Raw genomic sequence first — 14,367 nt, forward strand, 5'->3', positions numbered from 1 at the left:
AACCCATACTAGATTCATCCTATGCTGACCTTTAATCCTGCTGAGCTCAGACCGTCCACATGTAGCTCAGGTGTATTTTTCTCACTGCTTCCTGTGTGCTGACAGAGCTGAAGGACTCGGTCGCGGTGAGCAGCAGCTCTCTGAACAGCGAGAATCCTTACGCCACCATCAAAGACCTGCCGGGCCTGCCCTTCTGCCCCCCGGAGAGCAGCTACATGGAGATGAAGTCAGCCGTGCCACGAGAGCGAGCGTACACAGAGATCAGCCCTCCGTTCAACACGGCCACTTTACGCAGAGGTGAGCAGCTCTACAAACTCCTGGCGAATTTAACGACTGTTAACCAAAAAGTGAAGGAAGGAAGAGGGAGAGAAACGGGCTGCTGAGAAGTCAGACTCCCTCATGGGGCCCAATCTGACAGCACTCATTGTAGTTGCACTCCTGAACGCTGGTGAGAGGGGCCCCTTGATTAACTTTATTTGGCTTAGGACCCCAATCGCCTTTCGCCACACATCTTTAAGAGTGGAGGTAACACGCCAACCAATTTCCATCTCGTTTGTGTGGAAGTTTTCTCATTTGGAAAAGTGAGAAAGGAAAGGCAGAAACTTCGAGTTAAACCAGACTCATGGTGAAATGAAACAGAGGTTGAAGATCACTTTGGTATTTACAATCATCATAGTTAAACGTTTTCATTCTGATAGCAGATAGTATAACGTTTTCTGTAATCATTAACTGTGAAATTAATCTTACTCTGTTTTTTATTCCCCCCCCCGCCCCCCCCCCCAGAGCGCCAGAGTTCTCTCGGTCACTGTCCACACGAGGACCCCCAGAGCCACTACGACCTCCCTGTGAACAGTCACATCCCGGGACATTACGACCTGCCGCCACTCCGCCGACCCCCCTCCCCCTCCCTGAGGAGGAGTCCTCAGTGACAGAACCCCTGCTCCTCACTCCAAGGGATGAATTAGGCTAACAAAGAGCAAACTGTGTAACGCCCACAGAGCAGCAGCAAGGCATCTGTCCCACCAAGGAGCTTTGTTCACTGCGGCGGTCCCCCTTTTAACTCAACACTGCCCCCCTGTGGGCTGAAGTGGTACTCACTGCACCAGGACAGACCTGTCCTCCTGACACAGGAGCCAGCATCTGCAGGGAAGAACGCTGGACCGCGGTGACACCGGCGCCTCATTCATCTCTCACAGGAAAAGACTTTAAGGCTAAAAACAGCGTCTGGGAAGTTTGAAGTGTTTGAACTTGTTTAAGCAGGCTTTTAAGTTCTTCCATATAATGGGCTTGTTTCGTCTAACAGGCTTCTTTTCACAGTATTATTTTTATTATCAAAAGAGATCAATTTGGATTTACAGTTGTCATTCTGCTTCTAAATGGTTAAATGAAGGTATCATACATTTACATACATACAATGCTGGACTTCCTTTTGACATCCTCATTGGGAAACCTAAAAACGAAAAGGGACAAAGGTCATTAAAATGTATCACCATGGAAAACAAATCTTCCTTTCAGGAATCTGGGCAGTCACATTTTTTAAAGTCGTATATTTGTTTTTCAATTTTTCACTCCAGTTTCGACCGGATTTGTGGCATCTAGAAATATATTGATACCGGTGAATGTTTTGCTGCTTTCTAACGGAAACTTTGTAAATATAGAAAAATATATGATTGTCTTTACTGTTATGAAGAGCAGCCTTAATATCACACAGTCACATTTTGACAGGGTTTGTGTGACTAAACATCTGAAACATTTTGGTCATGAATAGATGAAGCTTGTTGCCCCGACGTGGCAGGACTATGAACTTTAACACAAAGTAGCCCAGTGCTATTTGTTTTCTGTTTTTGATAATTAAAGGGCCAGTTCACCTGAAAAAGCTGCAGAAGCACATGTACTGTATGTAAAATACCTGTCCCAAGAATTCTTAGTGCCTACATCCCCCATAATGCAACCAGGTAGGGTCAGCGTTTTGCATGTATAGATTTAGGAGTAGCTAATTTAATCTCAATCTGCGAGTATAAAACAGAATGGGATCTGGCTGCACAGGCTAATTTATAAGAACTCCATTCATCTAGATTGTCTTCATCTTCAGGCTGACATCACTTAAGGCACTTTATCATATGGGACACAGCTCTCTGTCTGTGCCAACTAAAGGCTTTTTTTTTTTTTTTGGACCTTTTAGCAGCTGAAGAGAGACAGGAAATGTTAGGAGGAGAGAGTGGAGGATGACATGCAGCCAAGGGCCGAGGTTGGATTCGAACCCACGGCCGCTCTGCGTTGAGGTCTGTCATAGCCTCTATACTCTCGGCGCCCCTTTATTCAACCTTTCCCACATATTCAGTACTGATCACAAGACCTGAAAAGTTCCTTTAATGTAGGTGTGCTTCCCCCTTTATCCCCTTTCCCCTTTTCTTACATGTTCACATGCTGTAATATGCAATAATGTAATGTTTGTTACAATATTCAGATCCAAGACGTTGTGCTGTAAATACAAACCCTGTGTACCAGAAGAATGTACATCATGCTATAGTTTCGAGTTTTTGCTTCTTTTTTTTAACGCAAGGCCATATATTTTTGAATGTAACCATAGTAACGTGTGTGTATAATGTAAATAAAAGGGCTGCACTTTTCATTCAGGTTTTTCTTTATCAAGAAATAAATTGTAGAAAAAAAAAATACATTTATTAACCAACAGTATTTTAGTCATTTTCACAGATAAAATGCAAGTGAAGTGCTCAGCAGGGCGTGGAGAGCGCATGCTGTCAGAGGTTGCAGATTTTGTCGCTTCGTCCACAACTTTTGTTTAGAAAAGTAAACAGACAGGTCAGGAGAAATCTCTGAATAGTCTTCCAGTATAAAAAAAAACAGCGTTCATGTTTGTCCCATGAATGACCTTTGATACGTTTTCAACATGATTTAAGCTGCCAGAGTACAATACAAATGTAACTGCACATGATCATCTAAAATAATAGGAGTTTAAATCCAGCGAACTGAAAGGAGTCCGAAGGTCCCGTTAAAACCAGACGACAACTTACAGACACGAGACTGATAATGTAAAACAGTGCTTCTCAACTGGAGGGTTGGGGACCCAAAAGTGAGTCGTAAATGTATTGTTGAGGAAACTAATTGTGTTAAATGTCTATGAAGTGTTTTTAAAGATGTATTTATTTTTGGACTTCTTGCTGATAGTTGTAAGTCTAGTGGATGAAGTAGGAGACTGGGAAGAGAGAGAGAGGGAAGAATGATAAAGGTCGGTCTTTGACCTCCTTTGAGTCAATCCGTACATCAGGTGAAAATCTAACCGATCTAATAAATAACACAAATCTAATAAAAAATATCAGAACATTTCTATTTTTAAATATCATAATATTAAATCTAATATCATATTCTCAGGTAGCCTGCAGTTACAGGAAGTAAAGGCCCACCTCGCCCAGCCTTACTGCTAAGATCAAAAACAAGCTGCAAAGCATCCCAAGCTTACAGTACTGATTATATTTTTAAGCATTTAAAAATAGCACAATATAAAATTCATCATCTGTCATCTGTAAACAAATCAAGATTTGATCGATGGGTGATAAAACAGGACTAACAAGCCCCACAGGGTTCATTCTCTGTCGCCTGCATAACGAGAATACAGAGAAAACAATCACGTGCCCTTTTCTTTAAATGAAATCAAAGTTTCCCTGTAGAATGATCAGAGTACAAAGAAAGATTAAATAATGAAAAATGATTCTCTGGGGTTCCTGTCAAGTGTTAACCAGGTTTACATGATGGAGTAGTTATCCAGCCTCGCACCTGACACCGCTCTGAATCAGGAAGAAGAGAAAGAGATTCTTAGGACAATACTTAATTAAATGTTTTTCATGTTTTAAAACAATAACTGGACGGTACCTGTCTGGGTTCGATGGTTCCCGTGAATTAATAATCTCCCTAAAGGTCATCGGATGGACCTTCAGCAAGGCGTGCTTCTGTCTCAGAAGGTTGTGATGGTTGTACGGCTCCGTAAATTGTACTCCCTCTCTGCACTGTGGGTGCTGGAGGTTTCCTGCAGGTGACGATACACAACATAGATACTGAACAATGAGAGACTCTGCAGTCACAGCAGGTGGACAGTTGTGTTGTTCCTCAGGCAGAAAAGTATGCTTGTCTAAAAGTCAAATATGCCGCCGGGAAGACGGAGAACTAGACTGTCAGAGAAGAAGGGGGAATTTTCTTTGTCTTAGTCGGTGCCACATCACCGGTCCGTCTTTCCCTTCTGACCGGTGTCGGCCTGTCAGAGGACAAAGAAGAAGTGCTGAGATAACCTACATCTGCTGTCCTCGACTGAAGCCTGCTCTTCGTCGCTCTAATTCCTCCACACTGCATTCTGACTCACTTCACACCTACTTTACATTAAAGCATTACATTTCTCCCATATCCACAGTAACGCTGCTTTCTGCCATGTTCTTCCAACGTGAGTTCTAATTAGCTGATATCAGACGTGATGTTTTCATTCGCTCTCTAAAGGTGACTCTCTGTGGTCAGGACAAGCAGCAACCTTGGGTGTTGAAAAATGAAGCCAATGAGGAAGTGTAAAAGTGTAAAGAGGCTTTAAACCCGCCTCAGCTTCATCAGCTAAACTGAAGAGTCAGGCTGATGAGCCTCCGGAGCGCCCTGCAGTAACAGACGGCACTCAGGCTTCGTCCACTGATATTTACAGTCTATGGGTTAAATACATTTGAAGATTCTGCCTGGTCGAGTTTTGCAGTTACCACTAAGGGGGATGAAACATTGTTCATCTATATATTATTTATAGTTTTACGCACAGCTGGGTAAAAATTGGCACATTTCTCCTTCCAATAACTTTTGTTGGATTATTTAGAAGAAGTTTACCATGTCATCATCGCCGTTTACCACGTCACCATCATTGTCAAAAACCAGCACTCGAGTCACCGTCCTCTTGGCCATTTCCTTGAGAGAATTCAAAGAACAAAACGGTTATGTAATTCGATTTAAAAGAAGACCCGATGTAAAACAATCTCCTAAAAAAACAGAGGGGGGGTCAGACAGACCTCTCCTTTGTCACTGATCAGGGTGGTATGCAGGTGTTTGCCGGTGCCCCAGGACTGATGGCTCCTGCAAACCAGGTCGGTGGGGGGGTTGTGGGTTCCACCTCCAGAAGCAGCCCAGATCTACAAAGGTCAACGTTAATAATATAAGTCATAGTGCATCACATTGGCAGGAAACGGTGATGTCACCGTCATGCTCGTGCATTTGCTTCGTCACACTTCCTCCTGGAAAGTAAAGTATCCTTTTGCCCAGCCTCCACCATCAGACTGTGTCGTCCCTGTTCTCGTTCATGCACGGCCTGCACTGACCTCCACCTCAGCGGCGAGAGGGTGGAACACAAGGAACACCAGTAATACAATGGAGAAATCCTACCTCCATATAATCCTGTATGCTCTTCAATCAAGCATCTCGAGATAACAATAGTGAATTGGCACTACAAAAAACAATGATTGATGGATTTGCCCTTCCTTCATGCAAAGGCAAACTAAAGCGAAATGAAGATATCAAAGATCAACAGAGAAGCTGGTGTAACTTACAGTGACCGTTCCTCGAGACTTCAACGTGAACTCCTTGGGAAACTTGAACTCGATGGGGGAAGAACCTTCAACCTGTTTCTTCAAGTACCATCTGCCCATATCCTGGTCCTGCAAGGGGATTCAAATGCCATATTATACCAAGATTCAATCATTGCAACTCGCTTTTTATCAACCACACACACCCTGGTGTAAAACACAACAGCAAGACTCTTCTGCAGCCGTAGATAAAGGGAACATACTCCACAACAGCTGCGCTCTCTTTCCTTTCGATCTAACATTTTTTAAGCGCAGTCTCATCCCTATTAAATCACATCACAACCAGTTACACTGACGGAAATTCTGACCAATGGAAAACCGTCTCTCACCTCGTCAGTCTTGTTCCTGAGACGGATGAACTTGCCATTCAGGTCGACCTCGTCCAGTGTTATCCGTCCAAAGGCTGATGCACTCTGTTTGATGTGAGTCTTGGTAACAGATCCCCTCGCTATGCCAGAAGTCTTGCCGTCATTGCTGCTGAAGCGGCGCTTCTTGGAGCTGCTGGTGCCGTATTTGCGGCTGCTGGACGGGGTAGCAGCAGAGTGGAACAGGGGGCTGGAGTAGCTGGACTGTGGGGTCCTTGCTCCTTTGGCAGGTGAACCCTTAGGTGACAGATGCAGCCTGACGGGAGAGAGATCATTTAGATAATAGATTTACAGTCTCACAATGTGAAAAGCCTTTTGTCTTCTCCTTTCTGTTCCAGCACTCTTCTTCTGCGACCAACCAGCTCCAATCTCACACACGCAGACCCGCTCCTGCTTTGTTTGCGTCTGTTGTCTGTTGGAGGGTCTTTCTTGCCTGTCAGTTCAACCCAAAAATGATGGAGCTGGATGTGGAATGCAAACTTTTCATGAGTACAGTGTACATAGATTTTAAATGATCGTTTGACCTTAGTATGTCGATTCACTGGTTTTTACTATCAGGCACAGATCATCTGACATTAGCAAAGTCAGCAGAGTCTGACCACGCCCTTTTAGTTTTTTGATAGTTGATAGTGTTCTTGTTTTTACTGACTGAAAGGCAACATTAAGATAAGATAAGATAAGAAAATTTATAGTGTTGCAGCAGCACAGAGCTGCCCCCACCCGGGGCGGCATCAGTAAAGAAAAGAGGGTGAGGGGAGGGGGTGTTACAGGTAGGATGCAGGGGGAGGGGGGCATAAAAAAACACCACTTCCATGCTATGCCTGCAGATTCATTATTATCTTTTGTTTTGTTTGTGATAGCTCCCTTCCTCAAACAACCTTAGAAAGCTGACAATCCCCACTGACAACCTCACCTCTCCTCCTCTCCCTCCAGCATCTTCTTGTAATTGTTGAGCTCCACGTCCAGGCTCAGTTTGATATCACGCAGCCTCTGGAACTCCACCTCCCTCTTCTGCATTTTAGCTTTAACATCCCGTATCTCCCGCTCGTTCTCTTCCTTCAGGGCCTGCTCCCTCGACACAGCGTCCTCCAGGTCCCGCACCTGAAAACACACACACACACACACACACACACACACACACACACAAACACATCATTTTATTTTAATTAGCCTTTTTTGGCATGAATGTGTAAATATACTGCCAAAGCACATGATAACAAATAATACAATATCAATAATGATGAAAAATTCAGTAGTAACAATAATGAGCAATAATGGTATCTTTATAACTTATAATCGGATAGCTAAAAAAATACATGTAATTTATTGCTTTATACGCGCGTATGTATGAGTTTAAAATAAGGGTTATGTGTGTTTGTACCTTTGTGTGTGAAGATTGATTGATTGTGTGCGTGTGTGTGTGTGTGTGTGTGTGTGTGTGTGTGTGTGTGTGTGATTGTGTTTGCACACACAAAATGGCACTTTTTAAACTGAACACGGCTCTCTGCATAAGACACAACAATCACAAAGTCACGTTTGCCATTTCAAAACATGGCCACTCATAAGTGACAGGAAGTGTGAGAACAAATATGATGACTAAACGCACCTGTTTCTGCAATTCACTGATCTGGCGCTTCATTTTCTCCCGGGTCTGCTGAAGCTCTTCATAAGCGGCTCCCATGCGGTTGTTGCACCGCTCTGCTTCTTTACGAGCGTCTTCCAGCTGACGGACACGGAGACGGGACAGTGAGCAGTGAGCAGTGGATTACGGCACTGAGACAGCTCAGTAAAACAGCGCTGTATGAAATATCTTTAGCTAGTTGCTTTTTGCAAACATCCCTGTTAAGTTAGATTCACTTTGCCAAATAGACTTTTCAATATGAAACCATAAAACTGAATCCACAAAAAAAATACACATTCAACTCTTTTTGCGTCATAGCTGAGCTGTTGATTCGTATTACAAAAACTGCAGTTGTGTTTGTGTAAGTGTATGCTTGTTCTGCAGAATAAACAAGGTAAGATCTACAGATGGACTTTCTACACTGACAGGGTAAAACAATGTAAAGCCCTTTAATCCTCCATGCAAACGCTAAATGGACTTGAGTTTGTAAAGCAGCGACTCAGGGTAAAGTGTCTCGCCCAAGGACACATTGTACATGTTGCTGCAGGAGCTGGGGATCAAACCCTCGACCTTCTGGTTGAGAGACGATGACGACCAACTGAGCCGCAGCCGCCACATTTGGATGAACAAAAATATTCCATGACATGGACGACATTGAAGAGGAGGGTTTAACGTTGACTTGTAGTGGTGATTCTTGGGGTAGTCATACCTTAGAGTGGTAGGCCTCCTCGATCTCCTCCTTGTAGAGGAGGAACTTCTCCTCATGTTCGGTTCTCAGCTCACAGATGGCCTTGGCCAGCTTGTTCTCATACTCCCGCTCACACTCGTTTCTTTTCTCTTCTTTTCTTGTCTCGATTCGATCCTCTAAATTTTGCACTTTCTACAGACAAAGAAAAGCTCAGGGATGAGTATGAGTCTCATGAGTGCTTACTTTCAGTTCTTAGTTTTGCATTAGGATGTGCATCAGAAATGCAAAACAAAGCTCATTAAAACAGAGGGGTTGGGGGGAAGAGTGAGAACCTTAGAATAGAGGTTCTTCTGGAACTCCAGTTTGTCCGTTAGAGTCTGCAGGCGGTTCTCTGCAGCCAGTTTTCTCAGCATCTCATCCTGCAACTGCTTCGTGGTATCGGCCAAGTTTTTGTTTAACTTGGTGGGAGAAGAGGGGGGAGAAATCAGAAGATGAGGAAGCTGCTTTTGAATGGAGGGAAGGAAAATCTGCTTACTGAGAAGCTGCTCAAGAAGACCGATGGTCGGAGCAAGAACAGAACTATATCAAAGTTAGTACTGTAATAAAATTCGTTGACAAAACAACCAGTAGATGATTCAACCTGTTCTGCCTCAACAACCAGTCTTCATTCATGATCAACTAAGTGGAAGGATTATGTGTAATCACTACTTTCATTGAAGTTCAACTTCAAAGGTAGAAAAACAGTCCATCAGATCGTTCTACCTCAATGAGAATCAATGTGAGTCTTTGCCAATAATCAAATCAATAATTCACAGGACCTCCATGTTTAAACATTTACAATGAGTGGGTAGAACATCTCTGTAGGCTAAACTATTATGAGATCACGTAACGTTTTGGATATTTTCCCTCACCCTGAGTTATGACACAGGCTCCTCCTGCACAAAACAAAACACCTCAGCTCCAATAGAAAACGTCTTTCACCTTGGCCACCTGGGCACTGAAGTCCTTCAGCTCGTCCTCGAGGGATCTCTTCGAAGCTTCTTTAGAGTTGAGCACGGCCTCCATGTCTCTGAGCCGGGTGCGAGTGGTCTCAAGGTCAGCCTCTTTTTCACTGTTCCTGTGGAGGAAACAGACAAAGATGTAGACGGCGGTTTATGATCCACTGTTTACACGTCACATGTAAGGCAAAATACACTTCACCATGTTTCTCTGACTTTAATGTGTGTCTCTAGTCTGTCTCCAAACCGCCCAATGAGGAGAAAAGTCCATCCTCTCTGTCTTCTGCCTGCTCCACTTTTCAGAAAATGTGTGCTCAAACAGGCCGTTTTCAGATTTTCCCTTCATGACATCACAAAGGGGAGTAGCCCCTCCCCCAGGTGGGTGACACTCCCACATGCTAGGCGTTTGTTCTGCCCTCTGAGTCTGCCTTCTCACCGTAAAAGAGAGGGGGCGTGGTCAGACACAGCTCATTTACATATTTAAAGCTACAGACACAGAAACCTTGTTAAGAGTTTAATAGCTGACCTTTACCTAAATCTAAGGTTAAGCTAGAGCTAAGTTGCTAGTTTTATGTAGTCTTTGAATTTATTTATGTAACAACAATCACGCCTATACTCTTCCCTACTACAGAAAGTATGCTCTTATTCTTGTTTGCTTTGTTTATAATGTTTTTATTATTCACAAGTGTTAGATTAGATTATCTATGATCAGATAATCAGATTCAGAGTGAGCCACTTTCGCTTTCAGGTTATTTATAGAGTTGTAAAAGACTTGATAAGGGGAACAAAGTTCCCTTATCAAATCAAATGCTTTTTTGTTGAACAGAGATCAGAGTGATAATTTCTGAAGCATTTCATGAAGTCAGGAAGTCTAATCACTGATTGGCTTTAGTAATGCAGCATCTTGCATTTGCTCAAGTTAATGAATTGTTAGCTGTACCTTTATGCACATAACATCTGTGTGTAGGAGTGAATTAATCATAGTGAGAATACAGCCAATGAGATACAGTAGGTAATTAATGCAGATTGTGGAAATTCGTTACTTTTTATTTGCAAAGGTTGATACGGTGGTGATGTTGGTAGGGAAGTGGCTAGTTTGTGCTTCCCATGTACAGAGACTACAATCCTTAAAGCAGCAGGGCTGCATTCCCCACCCAGGGATTCATCCTTCTTGTAACACCAGTGAAAGATTGATAGATGGCATACCTGGCTTTGAGCTCCATGTGCTCCTGCCTTAGCTTGTCCAGCTCCAGCTCCAGGCGTGCTCGCCCCATGGCCACATGGTCCAGGCTCGAGCGGACATCGTCTAACTCTTCCTCATAATGTTCCTTAATTCCCATCATAACAGATTGATGTGTGATCTGAGTTTCTTGGATTTGACTCTTCAGTATGGTGTTCTCGCTCTCCAGAGAGCGCACCTTATCGATGTAAACAGCCAGCCGGTCATTGAGGTTGCTCAGGTTCTCCTTCTCCTGCTGCCTGGCGTAACATGCTGGGGAGAAGCCGGTGGCCCCATGGATGCTGCGTCTTGGGTTTGGGGTGCTCATGATAATAATGGATCAGCAAGACCTGTCTGTGAGGGAGGAAGGGGAGACAGAAAGAATGAATGAAAATTACAAATGAAATGTCACAGTGAGGAGGGCTTCACATGAACAAATGCTCCAAGCACTGACGGGTTTGGCGCCTTGCTCATGTGAAATAAACTGGCACCCCTGCTGGTCTCCCTTTCCATACTTTGGTCTATAGCTTACCGGGACTTGGACCAGCCACCCTCCAGTTCCCAAGCCAAGTCTCCACATACTGAACTATACTGCCGTCCACTTTGAGTGGAGTTCACACAGAAGAAACGTTCTGGTCCCGCATAATCCTGTTTTGTCTTCATTCAGTGCTGGATCTGCTCAGTCACCATCATTTTAATAAGTGTAAAATTTCATTGTAAAAAAGCTTTAAAATGTGTAAAGGACTGAAAGCTTTCCTATCACAGGTGCTATAAACTTTACTCAATAAACAGTAATGTAAAGATAGTAAAGGGTTGTTCAAGGCATCAGAGTGAACCACTTTCGTTTTGACGCCTACACAGACAGTATGCTCTTATTGATGTTCGCTTTGTTTGTTTTATGTATATTTTTATTCTTAAGTTGTAAAATATGAAAAAAATATATATATAAATAAAAACCAATAAATTGAAATGAAAATGAATTTATTACAAGTGCTGCATTCGATTATCTGTGCTCAGATAATGAGATTCAGAGTGAACCAGGGGCCAATATTGTAACTTATTAGTCAAGAAATCATAACTTATTACATTAGCCATTTGTTATGTTATTGACTTTATTAAAATGGCCAAAATCATTACGTTATTGGCCGTTATAGCATTATTGATCGCTACACACATTGCTTCTTTACAGAGTTGTTAAAGACTTTATGAGGGGATTAAAGCCACACATCCGTGTATTGAGGTTAAAGTCCTTTCCTACTCTATCTACTGTCCTTTTGAATAAAAGTAAATATAGATATTTGGATATACTGAGCTTTTTTGTGAAACGTAGTTTTCATAATGTCAGATATCCATAATTTAGTTTTTTCCTTCAGTGCAAGAAAAGAGTTAATTCATGTCAAGCTGTCAGCAGTGGCTGAGTGTGTGTGTGAGTTGTTTGCAGTACCTCCGACGAGGGAAGAGTAGAAGATCAGTCTTGCTCTCTGCTGGTTGGTTTGTTGTCGGTCGCTCACTGAGCATGAGAGAGAGGTGAAGAAGCACAGAGGGAAGGGTGGTGCATCTGGGAGGAGTCAGACTGACTCAGAGGAGGTGTTTTGACCTGGTGATAAACTTCACTCAATAAAGAGTAAAGTAAAGATAGTAAAGGGTCGTTCAAGGATCAGAGTGAACCACTTTTGTTTTGACGTTGTTTAGAGCTGTAAAACTTCAACTAAATCAAAGGTTAAAGGTTAGAGTTCAGTTGAATGCTTCTCCTGTGATTACGTAGTTTTGTGACCTATGGACTCAAGTTTTGCCTTAAACTTAGTCACTGAGCAGATTGATCCTGAGCGTGACCATTCGGGTGCACCTGAGCCAATAATGACAGACCACACATAATGATGCAGTGTGAATCCAAATTCCAAAACCACATCTTGATGATCATATAAATCCGGCGTGCCCTGGTAATGTTTGATGCATTCGAGACTGTTGTCACTTCAGTAGCTTATTCCCTATATTTGCAAAAAGAACACTTATTTTATGCATTGAAACATGCAAAGACAAACAGAAGCAATCCACGGTCTTCTGTCAGAGAACCATGGCCTTGGACTTGGAGGTGCTGTAGCCGACATGTGGGACATTACAGCCTTATGTGAGCAGGCTTTCCCACTGATGGACCTTAACAAGTCCAACCTGGTTGATGGCATTTGTTAAAGCCAACAAGAGTCGGGTGTCCCCATCCCTCTTGTGTGGAACAATATGAACATGGACAGTGAAAGTAAAACTATGACCGTCATGTAAACAATCACATCCCTACGACCCTCCAACACACAGAACGAGCAAACATACCTTCAAGTCTTTTCCCACTGGAGCTGTGTTAACTGTGAGCCCCCCCCCCCCTCTTTAACTCAACACTGCCCCGCTGTGGGCTGAAGTGGTACTTGCTGCACCAGGGCAGACTTGTCATCCAGACAGAGGAAGCGGGCTGCAGGGAAGAACGCTGGACATTGGCAACTCCAGCGTGGGCCTCAGTGGTGAGCATGTGCATATATATCGATGACACAAGAAAATAATTACACTATGGCCATACTAATAAATGTACAGGAAGTAAGCTACGGAAGTCAAAGTCCAATTTTGGATTCATGAAAATTCAAATTTGAACATAACCCACCCGCGGGTGTTCATCTGATAAACTCAAGTTTGGTATCAGCTGAAAGTAGACGGTTTCAAGATTCAAAGTTGTGCACATTTTAATTAAAGAACATGACACTGATATGCAGAGTTCTATCATCACCAGATCTGTCATGCAAAATACGGCCAGCCTTTTGTTTTGGTCATGTCTCTGACAGTCACAGCGCCTATTGTTGACAACACGAAGTTTCTGCTTCTGAATTGCAACTAGCCATTTCTACACGATTGTTCATATCTCCCTACAAATTGTTGGCCATCCTTACTGAGGACTTTGGCCATGCTACCTTTTAGTTTTTAAAGTCAAAGTCCTGCGTCATAACCATCAAACATGAAGTAGTTATTTGAGGGGTTTAACATGGTCATACACACACACACACACACACACACACACACACACACACACACACACACACACACACACACACACACACACACACACACACACACACACACACACACACACACACACACACACACACACACACACACACACACACACACACACACACACACACACACACACACACACACACACACACACACACACACACACACACACACACACACACACACACACACACACACACACACACACACACACACACTATCCCAGTGTGAACGTGTAACTTTTTATAAGGATGTAGTGAGCTGTCCTTCTTCACCATTTGTGGTTTTCTAATCACAGTTGGACTTCCTTTTTATTTTCTCATTATGAAACATTTCAAACATCAGAAAAATGAAGACAAAGATCCTTAAACCTTATAATACCAAAATACTATTTCTTTACCACCCAAAAGAACTTTAAGATTGACTTTACAATCAGCATTTCCAAATGTAAAAATTCCAAATTTCCCTCAGGGATAAATAAAGTATTTATGATTCTGATTAACAGAGTTTCAAGAGTAAAATCGGTGTACGTTCACCTTGAATCCTCATCAATAAGATCAATAGATAATGGCAAGTAAAACACATCTGTAACTGATATTTCTGCAGTCAAACCACTGTCAATGAACAGTTTGGGCTCACATCCGGGCTGTGACTCTTCTCCTGAACGTCACTGCCCACCTTCACCGTCATGTGTCTGTTTTGCATAAAAAACAATCAAATGAAGCCTGTAAATAGAAACCCTGTGTGTGCAGACTTCAGGTACATGACTTCATTCAGGAAATAAGGACAGCAGCCACTCGC

At 42.9% G+C, this 14,367-nt stretch overlaps 2 protein-coding genes across 3 annotated transcripts in view; one reads left to right on the forward strand and one right to left on the reverse strand.

The window, feature by feature from the left end:
- pear1 (platelet endothelial aggregation receptor 1) overlaps positions 1-2,630 on the forward strand; it is a 50,543-nt gene extending 47,913 nt beyond the window's left edge. For both annotated transcript variants that reach the window (XM_079344719.1, XM_079344718.1), the window contains exons 22-23: positions 106-297; positions 784-2,630. In XM_079344719.1, coding sequence (XP_079200845.1) covers positions 106-297; positions 784-929 — 338 coding nt within the window. In that variant the 3' untranslated portion in view covers positions 930-2,630. The remainder of the gene's footprint in view (positions 1-105; positions 298-783) is intronic.
- A 1,343-nt stretch (positions 2,631-3,973) lies between these two features.
- LOC306824031 (prelamin-A/C-like) lies at positions 3,974-12,033 on the reverse strand (the record flags this gene model as incomplete). The annotated part of the gene is made up of 12 exons (XM_079343988.1): positions 11,957-12,033; positions 10,500-10,866; positions 9,277-9,412; positions 8,628-8,753; positions 8,317-8,487; positions 7,593-7,709; positions 6,900-7,087; positions 5,951-6,242; positions 5,586-5,693; positions 5,052-5,171; positions 4,873-4,950; positions 3,974-4,045 (listed from the first exon to the last, which is right to left on the reverse strand). The coding sequence occupies exons 2-12, from the start codon at positions 10,838-10,840 to the stop codon at positions 3,974-3,976; spliced, it is 1,749 nt and encodes a 582-aa protein (XP_079200114.1). The 5' UTR covers positions 10,841-10,866; positions 11,957-12,033.
- Between the last annotated feature and the right edge of the window lie 2,334 nt (positions 12,034-14,367).

Source organism: Symphodus melops (assembly GCF_947650265.1).
Source record: "Symphodus melops genome assembly, chromosome: 5".
Lineage (NCBI taxonomy): Eukaryota > Metazoa > Chordata > Actinopteri > Labriformes > Labridae > Symphodus > Symphodus melops.